At 64.0% G+C, this 14941-nt stretch overlaps 1 protein-coding gene across 7 annotated transcripts in view; it reads right to left on the bottom strand.

The window, feature by feature from the left end:
- The window catches only part of BRSK2 (BR serine/threonine kinase 2), a gene marked incomplete at its 5' end in the record, with an annotated part of 50252 nt that overhangs the window by 12170 nt on the left and 23141 nt on the right, over positions 1–14941 (bottom strand). For 5 of the 7 annotated variants that reach the window (XM_081098623.1, XM_081098620.1, XM_081098622.1 and 2 more), the window contains 13 exons: positions 192–252; positions 1932–1997; positions 3379–3529; positions 3619–3716; positions 3857–4021; positions 4313–4344; positions 5744–5890; positions 6057–6125; positions 6251–6284; positions 6940–7056; positions 7358–7498; positions 9767–9852; positions 10565–10659. In XM_081098623.1, coding sequence (XP_080954749.1) covers positions 192–252; positions 1932–1997; positions 3379–3529; positions 3619–3716; positions 3857–4021; positions 4313–4344; positions 5744–5890; positions 6057–6125; positions 6251–6284; positions 6940–7056; positions 7358–7498; positions 9767–9852; positions 10565–10659 — 1262 coding nt within the window. The remainder of the gene's footprint in view (positions 1–191; positions 253–1931; positions 1998–3378; positions 3530–3618; positions 3717–3856; positions 4022–4312; positions 4345–5743; positions 5891–6056; positions 6126–6250; positions 6285–6939; positions 7057–7357; positions 7499–9766; positions 9853–10564; positions 10660–14941) is intronic. The other 2 variants (XM_081098619.1, XM_081098621.1) reach the window with 1 other exon arrangement.

The following is a 14941-nucleotide window of genomic DNA, read 5'->3' as shown; positions in this document are numbered from 1 at the left end:
CAAGTAACACACAAGAAAACACACAAAACAAAACAAAAAACGTGCAGTTAGCGAGAGCAGCCAGAGCCGCAGAGCAGTAGCACCACGCGTGGCCCCCAGCAGGTGGGAATGGCGAGGGCCTCTTCCAGGGCCGCCCGGCCCCTCCCGAGCACCTTCGGTTTGGGAGCCCGAGTGGAGGGGGCGTCACTCACCCGGGGGCTGCTGAGTGGGCTGGTGGAGAGGCCTGAGGAAGCGCCGCTGATGGATCGGGACCTGGGGACACAGGTGCAGAGCGGGGCTCAGCTGAGACGGGCCACAGGCGCACAGCTTCTCTTCCCACAGGAGGCCTGGGTGCCCAGGACTGTCCTGCTGTCTCCAACCCGCCTGTCCTCATCAGGAGAGACCCTGCAGCCTCTTTGGGACCCCATCGGAGCCCCATGGTGCAGCCTTGGAGCCCTCTGCCAGTGTCTGCAGGGGCTCAGGTGGGCAAAGGGATGAGGAAGGTTGCACATTCCTGGAAACTGAACCCAGCCTGTGCCAGGCCCCTCTCCACACTCCAGCTGCCAGGAACGACCTGACCCCCAAGGCTGTTCTGGCCCAGGGCCACCAGCTGGGCATTAGCACCCACAGCCCACCTGCCCGGTCCAGAGCTGCACACAGCAGGCCAGTCCTTGGCCCTCTCCTCACTTGCATGACCAGGGCCTGGGCAAGACGAGGCTGGTGTGGACACTGATCTTTTTCCACCACAGGCTGCACTGGGCCTGCAGGCCTGGCCTGGGCATAGCTGGACCCAGGGTGCCCAGCTGAGACAGGCACACAGCTGTGCCCCCTTGGGGCAGACACGGCCTGCAGGGACTTACCACACCTGAGGTCCTTAGGGAAAGGAATGGGACTGGGGGCTGATGCAGCCCTAGGAAAGGACAGGGGAATGGTGGACTGCCCTGCCACCTGCCCACCCCGGCCAGCATGGCCTGGAGAGAGGTCTCGCCTGCCACACCTTGGCCTGGCCCCTGGGTCTGGGGGAGGAATGGAGCCCATGCTGGCCAGACCTTGGCTCCTGGCCACTCCACCAGCACCTGTGAGCTGGGACCCCATGGCCATGACCGTCGTACTCTCCCACCTGACCCAGGCCCACTGTCACTTAGCACTGACCCTGCTCCAGTCCCCCAGCCCAAAGCTTTCCGATGCTGAGTCCCAGTTGGTGCCCCCCAACAGCCACAGTGAGGCCCAGTGCCTGGGGCCTCCCACCGAGCCAGTGCAAGCTTGTGGCTTGGCACAAGGAAGCAGAGAGCAGCAAGGGGAGGAAGGGGTGGGAGCCGTCCACACGCCCTCCTGCCCAGCAGGCAGCTTCTGGAGACTGAGCCATGGCTGCCTAGACAGGACAACGCCTGCACCCCAGAGGCAGGGGCGGCGAGACTGTGGGGGACCACGGGGCAGGCCCAACCATGTCACCCTCAGGCAGTGGGCCCTGCAGGTGCAGGGCAGGGGGCTCACAAAGGCCAGGTGTGACCAGCACACCTCCTGCCATCAACTTGGGAGGCTGCAATGGGCTCGGGATGGCTGAGCCGCCTCTGGCTGCCACTTCCACTCAGGCCCTAGTGGGCAGCATGGTGGCCCCAGGACCCAGGGGACAGCGCTGGCCAAGGGGAGGTTAACCAGAACCACCACCAGCCACATCAAGGTGGGCCAGATGGGGCCTCGCACCTGCAACCCCTCAGGTGCCCAGGGCAGGGAGAGCACAGTGGGTCTCCCAGCCCCTCTTAGGCTGGCCGTTGGCCTCGCCCAGTAGCCCACTCCTCCTGGGCCTCAGCCTGGCCTGACCCAGCCTTTCCCCCGGCTTCTGGAAGGTTCCCTTGCCAAAGGGGAGCAGGCCAGAGCCTCAGGCCCAGCCCTGCCACCAGGCCCGAGTCGCCTGGGGGGCTGGGGGCGGGGCGGGTGGGCAGGGTGTATACCTGTCTTCTTTGCTGAATTGGGGGTGGGCTTCAGCGATATCCAGGCTTTTACTGAACATTGCTTTACTACAGCGGGAACAAAGCGAGAAAACAGAGTTACTGCCACAGCGCCGCCAGACGGCCTGGAGGCCAGACCACACAGCTCCTAGCTGTGCGCAGGGCACACAGATGCCAGGGGACATGAGCAGGAGAGCTCCAGGGGCACAGCACCCCCTGGTGACCTGCAGGGTACTCAGCATCAGCCCCAGCAGGAGGCCCACTGTCACTCAGCACCCTATGGCCAGAGGAGGAGGCAGAGGCCAGGAGCTGGGAGGAAGGGGCTTTCAGGTGACCATCAGCCTGGGTCACACCAACCCACCCTAGCACCCAGCAGCCCATGGCAGCCAGGCCTGGGAAGCAGAGTAGAAGCCGTGGCAGGGTGGCCTCCCACCCCCAGCCCCTACCCCAGGCCCAGGCAGGTGGGGTGGGAGGGTGTGGGGAGGCTGGTGCAGGGAGGGCCAGGTCAGCACTCAGCCGGCCCCACCGGTTTCCAGCCAGAAGCCAAGGGCCAGGCTTGGGGAGCTGGGCTGAGCAGAGGTCGGCCCACAACAAGCAGGGCAGGTGTGGTACTGGGCAGGAAACCTTCCCCCTGCTCCTCCCCTTGCCCCACCTGGTGCCAGAGCCACAGTTGTCTGGAGACCTGGATAGAGGCTGAGCCAGCTGGTTCCCTGGGAGGACCCAGGACCACTAGGGGGCTGTGGGCCATCAGCCCAGTTTAATCTTGATGGTGGCCCGGCTGCCCTGTGGTTCCCCTGTTTGATGGTAAATTCCTTGGGAGGCTTGGCCAGCTTGAGCACCCAGCACCCAGCTGACCAGAGATAGCTGGGGCTGCTTGGACCACCCATGGTGCTCCCCAGGGGGGGGGGGCAGACAGCTGAAGCCCCCATCTGGGCAAGAACATTCAACCTCAACCTAACAGTGCCAGGTGAGGATTGGCCAAGGGCCTCACAGCTGTGACTGTGGGCCTGGATGTCTGCTTCCTCCAGGGGGATCTGTTGGGACAGCCTAGATCTGCTCATCGTCCCCCAAAATTCCATTTTCATGCCCCTTGCACAGCCATAGGGGACCAGCGGTTAAGTGGGGACAAGCCTGCTAGGCTGCTGGCTCTGAGCATAACTGGACTACGATCCAATCTATTCCACCTCAGGTCAGCCCAATCCAACTCAGCCCAACCCAGTCAAGCCCAGCCCAGCTCAGCCCAGTCCAGTCCAGTCCAGGGTGGCCTACCAGCCCAGGCCAACAAAGCAAAGCCCTGCCCAGCTCAGCCTGTGCAGCCCAGTGCAGCCGGCCCAGCCCCAGGGCCAGGGGCAGAGATGAGTTAGGCCCAGCACAGCTCAGGAGGGGTGCCTTCACTGATCAGGCCAGGGCACAAGCAGGTAGGGCACTGGTCCCCCCAGGAGGCACGTACCTCTGGCTGTGCTGGGCCATCTCGATGGCCCGCCGAGCAGGCACTGGAGAGCCGCCGTCCGTCACACTGAGCACCTCCATGGACTTGCGTTCAGGCCGCCGCTTGCCGTGCCGGTTCAGCATTGGGGAGTCCACGCGCTTCCGAGGAGGGTCTGTGTGCAGATAGGGGTCGGGTCAGGCCGGGCAGCCTGCTGCATCTGGCAGGGCTGGTGTGGGGCCAGGCTTCCCTGAGACTTTGTACCTATTTCGTTCCTGGGGGGCAGGTCCTCATCCTCGTGGCTGGGGTACCTTTCTTTCCGGTCCAGGAGGAGAAAATAGATCATCTTCTCCTGGTTTTCCCTGTTGGGGGTGGGGGTGGGGGGCGAGAAGGGTCAGCAAGCATGGTGTCCACTGCCGGACAGTGGTCCTAGGGCCACAGCATTCCCTCCCACAGCCCACCATCCCCCGCTGCTGCCTGCAGGACCCCACATGAGACATACTCCTCAGACAGCAGGTCCTGCAGCAGCTTGTTGCGGTCTCGGAAGCAGCCCAGCGAGTGCATGCTGTCTAGCACATCGGGGTCAATGTCCTCCAGGCTGGGCAGTGAGCGGATCTGCACCTTTCGGGGGATGGGCTGCTCTGGCTCAGGCTCGTTCTTGCCCCCTCTGTGGACAACAGGGCACCACCAGTGGTCACTGACCTTGGCAGGCCTAAGGCTTCTTCCCCCCAGCCCTTCCTGGGGACCCTGAGTCCTGCTGCTCTCTCCCTGTCCCAGCCCCTGCACACCTCCTGCACGCTGCTGTGCCCAGCGCAGGCATGCCGGGAGTCCCTGACCGCTGGGCTGAGGCTGGGGGCAGGCCTGCGCTGGGCTGGGTCCTCCCCCCGCCTTCCCTAGCAGGCCCTCCGGCTGCAGCGACAGGCAAAGCAGGCGATGAGTGGGAGGAAAAGCTACTTACATATACCATATGTGTTTCTGAATGTGCTCTAGCTACAAGAGAGAGAAACAGGAAGTTAGTATGGAGGGAGCAGGGAGCCCACGTTAGGAGGCCAGAGGGAGCAGGAGCTGGGAGTACCTGGGAGGGGGTGGAGAGGACCATCGTGGAGGAAGATAGCCAGCAGGAAGAGGGGAGGAAGTGGAGGAGGGATGATGGGGGAGGGCATGGGGAGGGAGGAGGAGGGGAGAAGGATGAAGGGAGGGCAGGGTGAGGGCATGGAGGGAAGGTGGGGGGAGGAGAGGGGAGAGGGTGGGGATGGAGGAAAATGGGGAGGGGCTGTGCGTTCCCAGAGGCTCCAGACTAGCCCCCTGACCCTGCCTCCCCAGTGGAAGAGGAAATGCCAGTCTGGGGAAAGGATGGTGGGGGCTGCAGGTATGGGTAGGAGGCAGGAGGCCCCTGGTGGCTCAGAGAAGGAGGCCTGAGGGAGGAGAGCAGAAGGCAGCCAGGGGTGGCCCACTTGTGGGGAGGGGCTGGGGTGCAGGTGAGAGCAGGGGGCTCAGAGGCCCGCTCTCCAAGTGCCTCTCCACCAGCCTGGGGACAGCTGGGTTGGGGCGGTTGGGAGATGGCCTCTTGGTCACCAGGCCACCCCTGTCCTGGAAAGACCAGTCCAAGGGAGTCCTGCTGCCCTTGCCCTGGGGATCTAATATCCTGGTACCAGCTAAGCCCTGGCTGCCTATGGGCTTCTTTCAGAGTGGGACTTCCCTCAGAACATCCGCCCCCCATGGTCAGTGTCATAATGAGCTGTGTCCACTGTCAGGGCTGGCCTGGAAGCTGAGGGACGGTGCTAGAGTTGGTGAACGCTGGTCTCCCAGGCACACCTGCAGGACTCAGCCAGCAGGAGGCCCCTGTGCACATACCCACATATCCATGCACATTCACACCTGGGCACATGCTCACACATGTGAATACTGCCTGTGCATCTGTGTACATGCACACATGTGCACATACCTGTGAAATACAGTTGTGCAGACACTCATGCATGTGAGCACACAAACTGTACCCATGCAGGGGCACACACACTTATGAACGGTTCTCATGTGCATGAGTGCACATACCTGTGTACACGTGTATGTGCACACTACTGTGCCTGCACTCATGCACTTGCAGTCACACTTATGAAACGTGCAAACAACTGCATGCACTGTCACACATATGCACATTCATACCTGTGCAGGCGCACACATGCACACACCTGTGCACACACATAGCTGTGCATTCACTCACACCTGTGTATAGCCCGCACACCCAGGGGTCCCTGTACCACACTCGCAGGCACAAGTCTCCCTTCCCAGGGAGGTGGCATGGAGAGGGAACCTCTACCCCTGGGGGCCCTTAAGTCTGGCCTGGAAGCGTAGGCCCGCACCCTCTGACCCTCTGTGCGCCCGCACGCACCGTGAGGCGCCGCGCCGCATCCACTTCGATCATGCCGCGCAGCAGGCTCTGGCAGTCCGGCGGGATGAAGTGCGGCATGTGGAACACTCCCCGCTTCACCTTCTCCAGCAGCTGCCGCAGGTTGTCATCGTCGAAGGGCAGCGCCCCCTGCCGGCCGGGGACGGGGTCACCGTGGGGCGGGGGACTGGGCGGGAGGGGCGGCACAGAGGGGCGGCACAGAGATGGACGGGTGAGGGACGAGGGACGAGGGACGGGCGGGGAGAAGAGGCAGACGGGGGAGGGCGGAGCAGGGTGTGGACGGCGCGGGGCTCACCACCAGCAAGGCGAACAGGATCACCCCGCAGCTCCACACGTCCGCCTTGCGCCCGTCGTACTTTTCTCCCTGCGGGGGGCGGTGTGGTTGGCTTCGTGGAGAATGAGGGACCCAGGTGGAGGGTCTGGGGTTCGCGAGGGCGGGGGTGAGGCCCCTTGGACAGGCAGGGACAGGGGCGCGTAGTGACTACTCACCCGGATCACCTCGGGGCAGGCATAGTGGGGGGACCTGAAGGCAAAAGCAGCCGTCAGGGCGCAGGCTGGGGGCTCGCTGTCCGCCCAGCCGTGACCTCGAGGCTGCCCCAGGACCACAGCAGGTGGACGCGGAGAGAGAGGTGCCGTTCCCCCAGCACACGCCGCCCGGAAGGAGGCCCCACCGGGAGCCTCAAGGGGCTTTGCTGCCACCCCATCCCCTACTCAGGGAGGAGACCAGCCTAGGAGTCTAGGGCCCTGCCACCTCTAGGCTGCCCAGACGTCCTGGTCCAAGAAGGCAGACATCAGAGGAAGGACCGCGTCACGGACCGGGGTCCCGACCCAGCACCACCGCTGGGAGTGCACGGAGCAGGAGGCTGGTACACCAGCTTGCTCGCCAGGGGCCAGACCCGCCTGCCTTCCAGGGCCAGACGGGTCACCAGCAGCCCCCTCACAGCACCGCACATCGGAGCCACCGCCAGGAGCGGAACCAGGGTCCTGCCTGCAGCCCAGGCTGTGAGGTGCTGGACGGGCGCTTGGGGCCTGGACCTCCCTGGCCACGGAGACCACTCACTCCGGGCCTCCAGGGGACCACAGTACTGAGCCACCCGCGGGCCTGGCAGCACTGGCGGTGGCCGGGAGAGGGCGCGGGGGCAGCGGATGGCGGGTGGCCGGCCGGGGCGCCCACTCACCCGCAGCTGGTCTCCAGGAGGCTGTCCCCCACCTGCAGGGACGCCATGCCGAAGTCCGCGATCCGGATGTTGTTCTTCTCGTCCAGCAGGAGATTTTCTGGTTTCAGATCCCTGTGGCTGTAAGGGAGGCAGCGGAGGCTGACCTGGGTCCCGCCCCCAAACCCCACCCACACGGCACCCGGCCAATGGCAGCACAGCCTGGTGATGTCACAGGCAGCCAATCGGAAGTCGCCTGCCTGGCGGTTGGCTGCAGGTCTGGGGTGGAGGGACTGGAGCCTCTGGTCGCACCGCGCGCTTCCCCAGGCTCGTGAGCAGGATCCCTCCCACTCCCTGCTCCCCCGACACCTGCTCTGGGGCCAACAGAGGGGTGTCTGCTGGCGGGACAGCTAGGCGTGGGTCACGTGGGGGCGGCTCGCACCAGATGGAGTGGCTGTGGCAGAAATCCAGCGCTGAGATGATCTGCCGGAAGAACTTGCGGGCCTCTTTGGGGGTCAGCCTCCCCTTCTTGACCAGGTAGTCAAAGAGCTCCCCACCAGACACATGTTCTAGCACCAGGTATCTGCGGGGACGGGCGGGCTTCAGGTGGGTGCACACGCCTGCTGGCCCACCTCAGGGCCATCCTCGGCATGAGGGGCCCCCCGCTTGCCGCCCCCCCCCCCCCCCCCCCCCCCCCCCCCCCGCCTGGCAAGCCTGCCTCCAGGGCAGCCACTGGAGGAGCCCATGGTGCCAGGGTCTGGGAGCAGGGCCACACCTGGCTCTCCCGTTGAGGGACCATTAGGCCCCAAGGTGAGTGGGCACTGTGGCTGCTGACCCTCAAGGAGCTGGTGCGTGGCCCTTCAGGCCCTGCCCAGCCCAGGTTGGGCTCCCGGAGCAGGGGGACAAATCAGACAGGGACCCTCAGGGAGCCCTGGCCAGCAGGTGGAAAAAGGGGCTGGAGGTGCAGGGGGTGGGGAGCGAGAAGGGTCAGGAGGTAGAGGGCAGGAAGACATTGGGGGATGGTGGCGGGGAGACCCCGAGCCCCTCTGAGGGTGGTGAGTGAGAAGCCTCTGTCCGAGCCCCTGGTGGAGCCTGTGGGGGCTGGTTTTGGGGACGGGGGACCTGGGACTTGTGGGCACTGAAGCCTGTGGGGCCTCAGAGGAGCTTGGACCGGGGGCTGTGCAGACTCCCCTAGGACTTGCTAGTGGGCAGCAGTGGCTTTCGGGAGGGAGAGGGACGAGAGGAGAGGACAGAGCAGGGAAGAGGCGAAGGACCGGGGCTGGTGGGGAGGAGGGTGTGGGCCACGGGGACCGGCTGTCTCCAGAGCTGGTCTTGCAGGACTCAAGGGGTCAGTGGGGCGGGGGGCACCCTCAGGGCATAAGGAGTCTGTGGAGAGGAGAGGGGGAGGGGCTGGAGACACAGGGCAGGGGGCACTGGGTGGTACTGGGGGGGGGGTGCGGGAACGCCAAGGCACAGCACAGGCCAGAGGTGCCCTGCAGGCGCCCTGGCCTCAGTGACCCAGGCTTGCTACTGCACCTCCAGGCTCCCTGAGCTGTCTTGGGACTTCTGACCCCGTGGGAGGGGGCTGGCCCCAGCAGGACCTGGACCAGCCACCTGTCCACCTTCATGCTAGGCATCCTGCTCCCGTCACCAGGCCTTTGCCCAAGCTGTATCCCCTCCTTGGGCTTTCCTCCTAGACCAGTGATGACGAACCTTTTGAGCTCGGCGTGTCAGCATTTTGAAAAACCCTAACGTAACTCTGGTGCCGTGTCACATATAGAAATTTTTTGGTATTTGCAACCATAGGAAAACAAAGATTTATATTTTTGATATTTATTTTATATATTTAAATGCCATTTAACAAAGAAAAATCAACCAAAAAAATGAGTTTGCGTATCACCTCTGACACGCGTGTCATAGGTTCGCCATCACTGGCCTAGACCAGTGGTTCTCAACCTCGGCTGCACATTAGAATCACCTGGGAATCGTTTTAAAATCCTGATTCCTGGGCCTCATCCTCCAGAAATTCTGTTTCTTTGTTATGGGGTGGGGCCACATCATTAGTAACAAAGAAACAGAATTTCTGGAGGATGAGGCCCAGGAATCAGGATTTTAAAAAGATTCCCAGGTGATTCTAATGTGCAGCCGAGGTTGAGAACCACTGTCCTAGACCCTTCCCTGCTTCCTGCCCCCCGCCCCGCCCCCCCCCCCCGCAAGGTGGCCTCCTCAGAGCCAAGTGCTCTGCCCCTCGCCCTCGTGTGTCCGTCCTCAAAAGTATCTCGCCAGGAGCGAGGTGGTGGCCGGTGTCCTGCATGTTGTACACAGAGGTGGGCCAGGCCTGCCCCAGCTTCTGCCTGCCCCCCAAACTCATGGGACATCACCAAGGCACTGCAAGACAAGCCACCATCAAGCCAGTGGGTGTGTCTGTCGGTGCCCTTGCCATGGTTCTGATGGTGGCCGAGTTCCTGCGGCTCCCCAGCGTCGGCCCCAACACCAGGACCAGCCCCCCTGAGGCATGGGTGACAGCGTCCCTGCTCCTCAAGGCCCCCACATGGGGCAGCTGCGTCACCCGTCCTCAGTTAAACACTGGAGCTGGCCATTCGTGCCATGTCGGGACCCCTGCCCCTCGACCCCCAGCCACGCCTCCAGGAAGCCCGGTCCCCCGTGGCGGCTCAAGGTGGCAGCTCTGTGAGTCCCCGGTGTTTGGTCAAGGAGCAGTGATGCCACCGCCCAGGACTGTTCCTGAGACCGCCCTGCCTGGTCCCACCGCCCGAGGGGCTGCCCGTCTCCTCCCCAGGCCCCTCGGCCTCCACTCTGGCCACCCCAACTCTCCGGACCCAGCAATACCTACAAATATTTTTTGTTTTCATAAACGTCGTGCAGCTTGAGGACGTGGGGGTGTTCGATGAGCTTCAGGATGGCGATCTCCCGCTCCACCTGCGGAGGAGGAGTGCATCACACGTGCTTGCCCGTGGGGCGTGGACCCCGGCCTCGGCCTCCCCCTCCCCAGGCGCCTCGGCTGCTGGGAACACAGCGGGGAGGTGTGGGCCCAGCCCCTTGGGGGCACCGCTGCGGGCTCTTGGGTGCAGCTGGGGCTTTGGGGCAGGGCCAGTCTAGCCACAGGGTCTCCACCTGTGGGATGGCCTGGCCTACACGGCATCACACACAGCCCCACGGGTGTCAGGCCACCTCCAGGCCCCTGGCCCAACTGCATGTGGTCCCTGCCAGGCCTTCAGGGGGATGGGCCCCCGCTATATCCCCAATCCCTTTCCCCCAGCCCCTGTCTCTCCACTTGGACATCTCAGAGTCCCAGTCGGAGTCCAGGACCTCAGCCAAGTGCTCCCCAAGGCAGGTCAGAATGCACCTGGCCCCACCGGCCCTGCCCCGCCCAGCCCAACAGCCGCCACCTCCCCTAAAATCACCCACCTCGGGTCCCTCGGGGTTTCCCAGGCGAACCCGCCCAAGTCCCCCTCTACCCTCAGCAGCCAGAGGGGTCCTCACTGATGTCACTGGCCCTCCCCACCTAAGCAGAGTGCTGTCCTCACCCACCTGGGTCCCTTCACTGCAGCAGAGCCCTTGGCCTGCCTGTGGCACTGACCGCGGGGCCAGCTCCCACCCCACTGGCCCTGCCTGCCTCACTCTCGCTCACCTTCATCAGCACAGACTCACTGAGCTTCTCCCGATTGACGATTTTGATGGCCACCTTCTGGCACGTGACACAGTGAATGCCCAGCTTCACGAGGCCTGTGGGGAGAGAAGCCCGTCAGACCCACCCAGGGCCTTGACGTGCCCCACCCCAGAGTGGTCCGGCGGGGGCGGGGGGGGCTTGACCAGGAGGGATGCCACTCACTCCAGCCCCTCACTCCAGGTCTGGCCTCTGCCCCACCCTGCCCTTCAGTGTGCCTCGAGCTGGACTCCTGTGGCCACTGTCTGCCCTCCCACACTCCCTGGTCACAGCCCAGGACAGCTCTGCGCCCCCCCCCCCATGTGGGTGATGTTGAGTCCCTCCCCCAGGCCTTCAGATGCCCCCTGCAGGGGAGCTTGGGTGCCCTCAGGCCCAGGAGGCCCCACCCAGGCCCCTCCCCCCAGCACACTCAGCCTCTGCCACCCTTTCAGCCTGGACAGAGGCGCCTGAGACAGCAGGACAGGCCACAGTCATCCAGGGCAGCACACCTCAGCCTGCCTTGCACTGTCCGCCTGGAGCCCCCACTGGGAGGACTCCCCGATAACTGCTCTCCTGGACATACTTCAAGGACCCTGGCCCTGGCCCCCTTGTCATGTGGACAGAGCTGGGTGCCTGCCTTTCCTCCTGCCCACTCCGTGCTGGGACTGGCCACCACCAGCCTCTCCCAGCAGTGCCCAGCCCCCTGCCAGCTGCCCCCTGTTGGACTGCTCTGTGGCCTCAGGCCCCAGACACCCTGCCCTCCCCTTCCTGATTTGGGGGGCCTGTTTGCCACGGCACTGCAGCCTGAGGGTGACTTAGGCTGTTTTAAGGGATGCAGACCATGTCAGGACTCCGCGCTGTGAATGCTGAGGGACACCACAGTGCCATTTCCGACTTCAGAAGGTGGCCCCACAGTGCCCCTCCTCCCTTGTCATCACCCACCTCAGGTTCCAAATGCTTGGGTTTGTCTCCGCCCCTTTTTACACTGGGGGGGGGGGTGGTGAGGGGGTGGGGAGCCCTTTGTGGTGTGTCCCGCACCCACACCTCCTTCCCAGCCTCCTGCAGGGAGGCCTCTTCCAGCGGCCACAGCCTCTGCCTTGTGGCCAAGAGATGAGGCTGTGCCCCCCAGAGGCACCACACCAGGCTTGAGGGTAGGGGGCCCTGAAGCTCCGGTGCCCACAGGGTCTGCTCGCCGAGCCAGGCCCCTGCTGTGAAGGGCAGCAGGCTCCTGGGCCTCTCCCTGGCGGCCTCTGATCTGCTCAGTGGCCCTGTGGTTCCAGGTCGGGCGGGAGAAGGCAGCACCATCCACCCATCAGAGCCAGTGGCCTGGGGACTCCACTGCCTCCAGGAGCAGCAGGGCTGGCACCTCCTCCGGTCCTTGGCCCAGACATGGAAACAGGAGGGAGCAAGACTGAGTGAGAGGGAGAACTGTCTGGCAAGTCCCCCAAACAGGTTGACAAGCCGAGAGGAACCAGGGAACAGCGGTGACAGGAAGCAAAGGCCACTAACTTCCCTGAGAGCCAAGCTCCTCCAAGTCCTCAGCGCCCAGGGCGGATGCCAGATGAGCTGGGTTCCTGAGAGACCCCACAGGGCAGAGGCGGGGGGTGTGAGGCAGGCAGCTTGGCCCTAGGCCAGCTCTGCAGGGCTGTTCATGTAGCAGAACATGAAGAACAATGTCATGTCCCCAAACAGTGCGGGGTAGTTACGGCTGGTCAGCAGCTACTGGACAGATGTGGAAATAGTGACGCCACCGAGACGGACAGACCCGGCGGGAGGACGCTGGTTAGCGCCCAGCCTGCGCAGGAAGCACATGCACACGAACGCGCTCACACACGCTCCACGAGGGTCCCCAGGAGGCAGACGTCACAGACGTGTGGGGAATTTCCTGCTTCCAGAAGAGGAAGCGCTGGGCCTCAAACTGACAGGGAGACAAAGAGCAGTGCCGGGGACCCTCCGGAAGCAGGAAGCTAGAGGCGGCCAATGGCAACAGCTGTCTGCTGAGCAGAACACACCCAGCATCCATTTCACAGATAAGGAAAGGCGAAGGCTGTGTCACCAGCTGGTATACAGAAAGGCGGGGAGGACAAAGGCACAGCCAGTGAGGTGCCCTGGATGAGCCCCACGCTGTGGGCACCCTCAGAGCTGCTCTTGGGCGGGGGCACAGGCGGCCAGGACACATGGCTGGGGTGTGTCCTGGAACTCTGGTGGCTTCCTCCTGCTTTCATTCTCATCCACCTGCTGCCTTCCTGCCCTGCAGACTCCTATACATCCCTCAAAGCCCAGCATAGAGGGACCCCTCCTTGGTGAGGCTTCCCTGCCACCTGGGCAGATCAGCCCTGGGTGTCCTGGTCCCCCACAGCCGGGATCTCTGGGGCGGGACCGGTGGGTTCCGAGCAGCCCTGCCAGTCCCTGGGGACAGGCAGTGGGGAGTCCTCCACAGGAGCCTCCTGAGTCGCTGCAGCCTCAGGCGGGCAGAAGCAGCTCCTGCTGGGGAAGCCCACAGCCGCCCTAATCACCCAGCCCTCCAAGTGCTCAGGCTCATTATCCAATTGGTGTTTTATCTCTAATTATTGCCTTTATAGCAAACACAGGCTCACATGGAGAGAGGAAAGTACACCATGTCACACTGTGGGAGGCGCCGCGGCAGTCTGCGCCGGCTGGTGTGCTCGGAAGAGGGGTTTTCCGAGTGCTGGCCGCTTCCCTGGGTGAGGAGGACTGGGGTGCGGTTCCTACAGTTACTGCCCCCAAAAGACACTTGCAGCAGCTCCCAGCCCACTGCCTGGGCCAGGCCCTCAGATGGCCCATGTCCCCTGCCCCCAGGACCCTCCCAGCTCCCCCTTAACAGGTGGGGGAGGAGGTTCTATGGCCTGGAGGTTAGTCTGTCCAGTGAGGGCTTCGTACCCCCGAAGGCTAACAGCCGTGTGGAGAGGGGCCTGACCCGCCTCCCCCCTCCTCTTCTCAGGGCTTTTGGCTTCTGGCGCCTCCTCCCTGAAGCTGACCTGTGTCCTGTCCTGTGGGACAGCCTGAAGGCACAGTGACAACCCAGCACGGTGACCTGGGACCTTCCCCTGCGAGTCTCCGGTGTGCTGCACGTGCTGGGCGTCTGGCTAGGCCTGGAAGGTCCTCACCAATGGAAACCCACACCCACCAGCCCTGTGACGCCGAGACAACCCGGTGGCCTCTCCTGGGCACCTGGGAACCGCCCGGCCCTGCTGGCAGAGTCCTGTGAGGACCACACAGGTGCCGAGGCTCCTCCACAGCCGGCAAAGCCCTTCCCCATACAGATCACCGACCTCTAGACCACACCTCCCTGAGCACCCCTGTGGGGCGGGAGCCCGCTGAAGGAGAGAGCTGGCCCGGAGTCTGAGGCCTCCAGGAACGCAGGGCAGACCTGGGGCCGCCCTGTTTCTGCCTCAGTTATTCTCAAAGCTCCGCACACCTGCCCCCCGTCTCCCCCTTGTTTTCTCCCCCACACAGTCCCCATGACAGCCCAGCAGAGGTGCTGTCACCACTGGCTGGCCCCGTCACGCCCTTCCCCAATCCCTCCACCTGCCCTCCCTCCCCAGCCACAGACCTGCCCCTCCCTAAAGTCCTGGCCTTCCCTGCCCCTCCCCCCACCCCATTTCCTCCTGTCACAGACAAGTCCTGTCCTTCCCTGGGCCATGCACATCAGTGCCACAGGCCACCTTGCTGTACAGTGCACCAGGCACCTGGCTGCGTGTCAGCTGGTCCTTGGGCACGGGTGACCAGAGGGCAGCACCCCGAGACTTATGGGGGACAGGATGTGCCAGAGTCCCAGCTCTGAGTCCACTGCTGAGCCAGGAGGAGGAACAGGGCGGCCTCCAGGTCCTGCCACTAATGCTCACAGGACCACTCTGAGCGTCACTGACTCCTGGGACAGCGGACTCCGTCCTCCCCCACCGCTAAAGCTGTGCCTCTGGGACCACGTGGCCAGCTCCCGGGGGCCACGAGCACAGCTAACAGTGACCCACTTTCCGCCACCTCACAAGCCTCACCGTGGGGGTGTTGGGGGGCAGTTTCTGCACCAAGCACAGCAGACACCCCTCCTGCCTGGGCTCCTTGGAGGGATGACCGCACTGGCTCTTAGAAAAGTGAGTCAGCAGAGTGGGCCGCCCTGAGCCAGTACGGCCTCCTCTGGCCTGGCAGCACGTGGGCACCGGGGAGAAGCTTCCAGGAGCAGGCAGGGGCAGACGCAGTGCTGCTGCCCTGATGAGAGGGCCACGGGACTGCGGGGAGGACAGGGCCCAGTCCTCCACTCCCAACAGCCTCTGCTGAGCGACCTGGATTGGAGCTCACAGCCTGCAGGCTGCCCTTGACCATGCTGGGACCTGAGTGTCCCAG

Source organism: Myotis nattereri (genome assembly GCF_964212035.1).
Source record: "Myotis nattereri genome assembly, chromosome: 9".
Classification (NCBI taxonomy): domain Eukaryota; kingdom Metazoa; phylum Chordata; class Mammalia; order Chiroptera; family Vespertilionidae; genus Myotis; species Myotis nattereri.
This window is presented reverse-complemented; position numbering and strand designations above follow the sequence as displayed.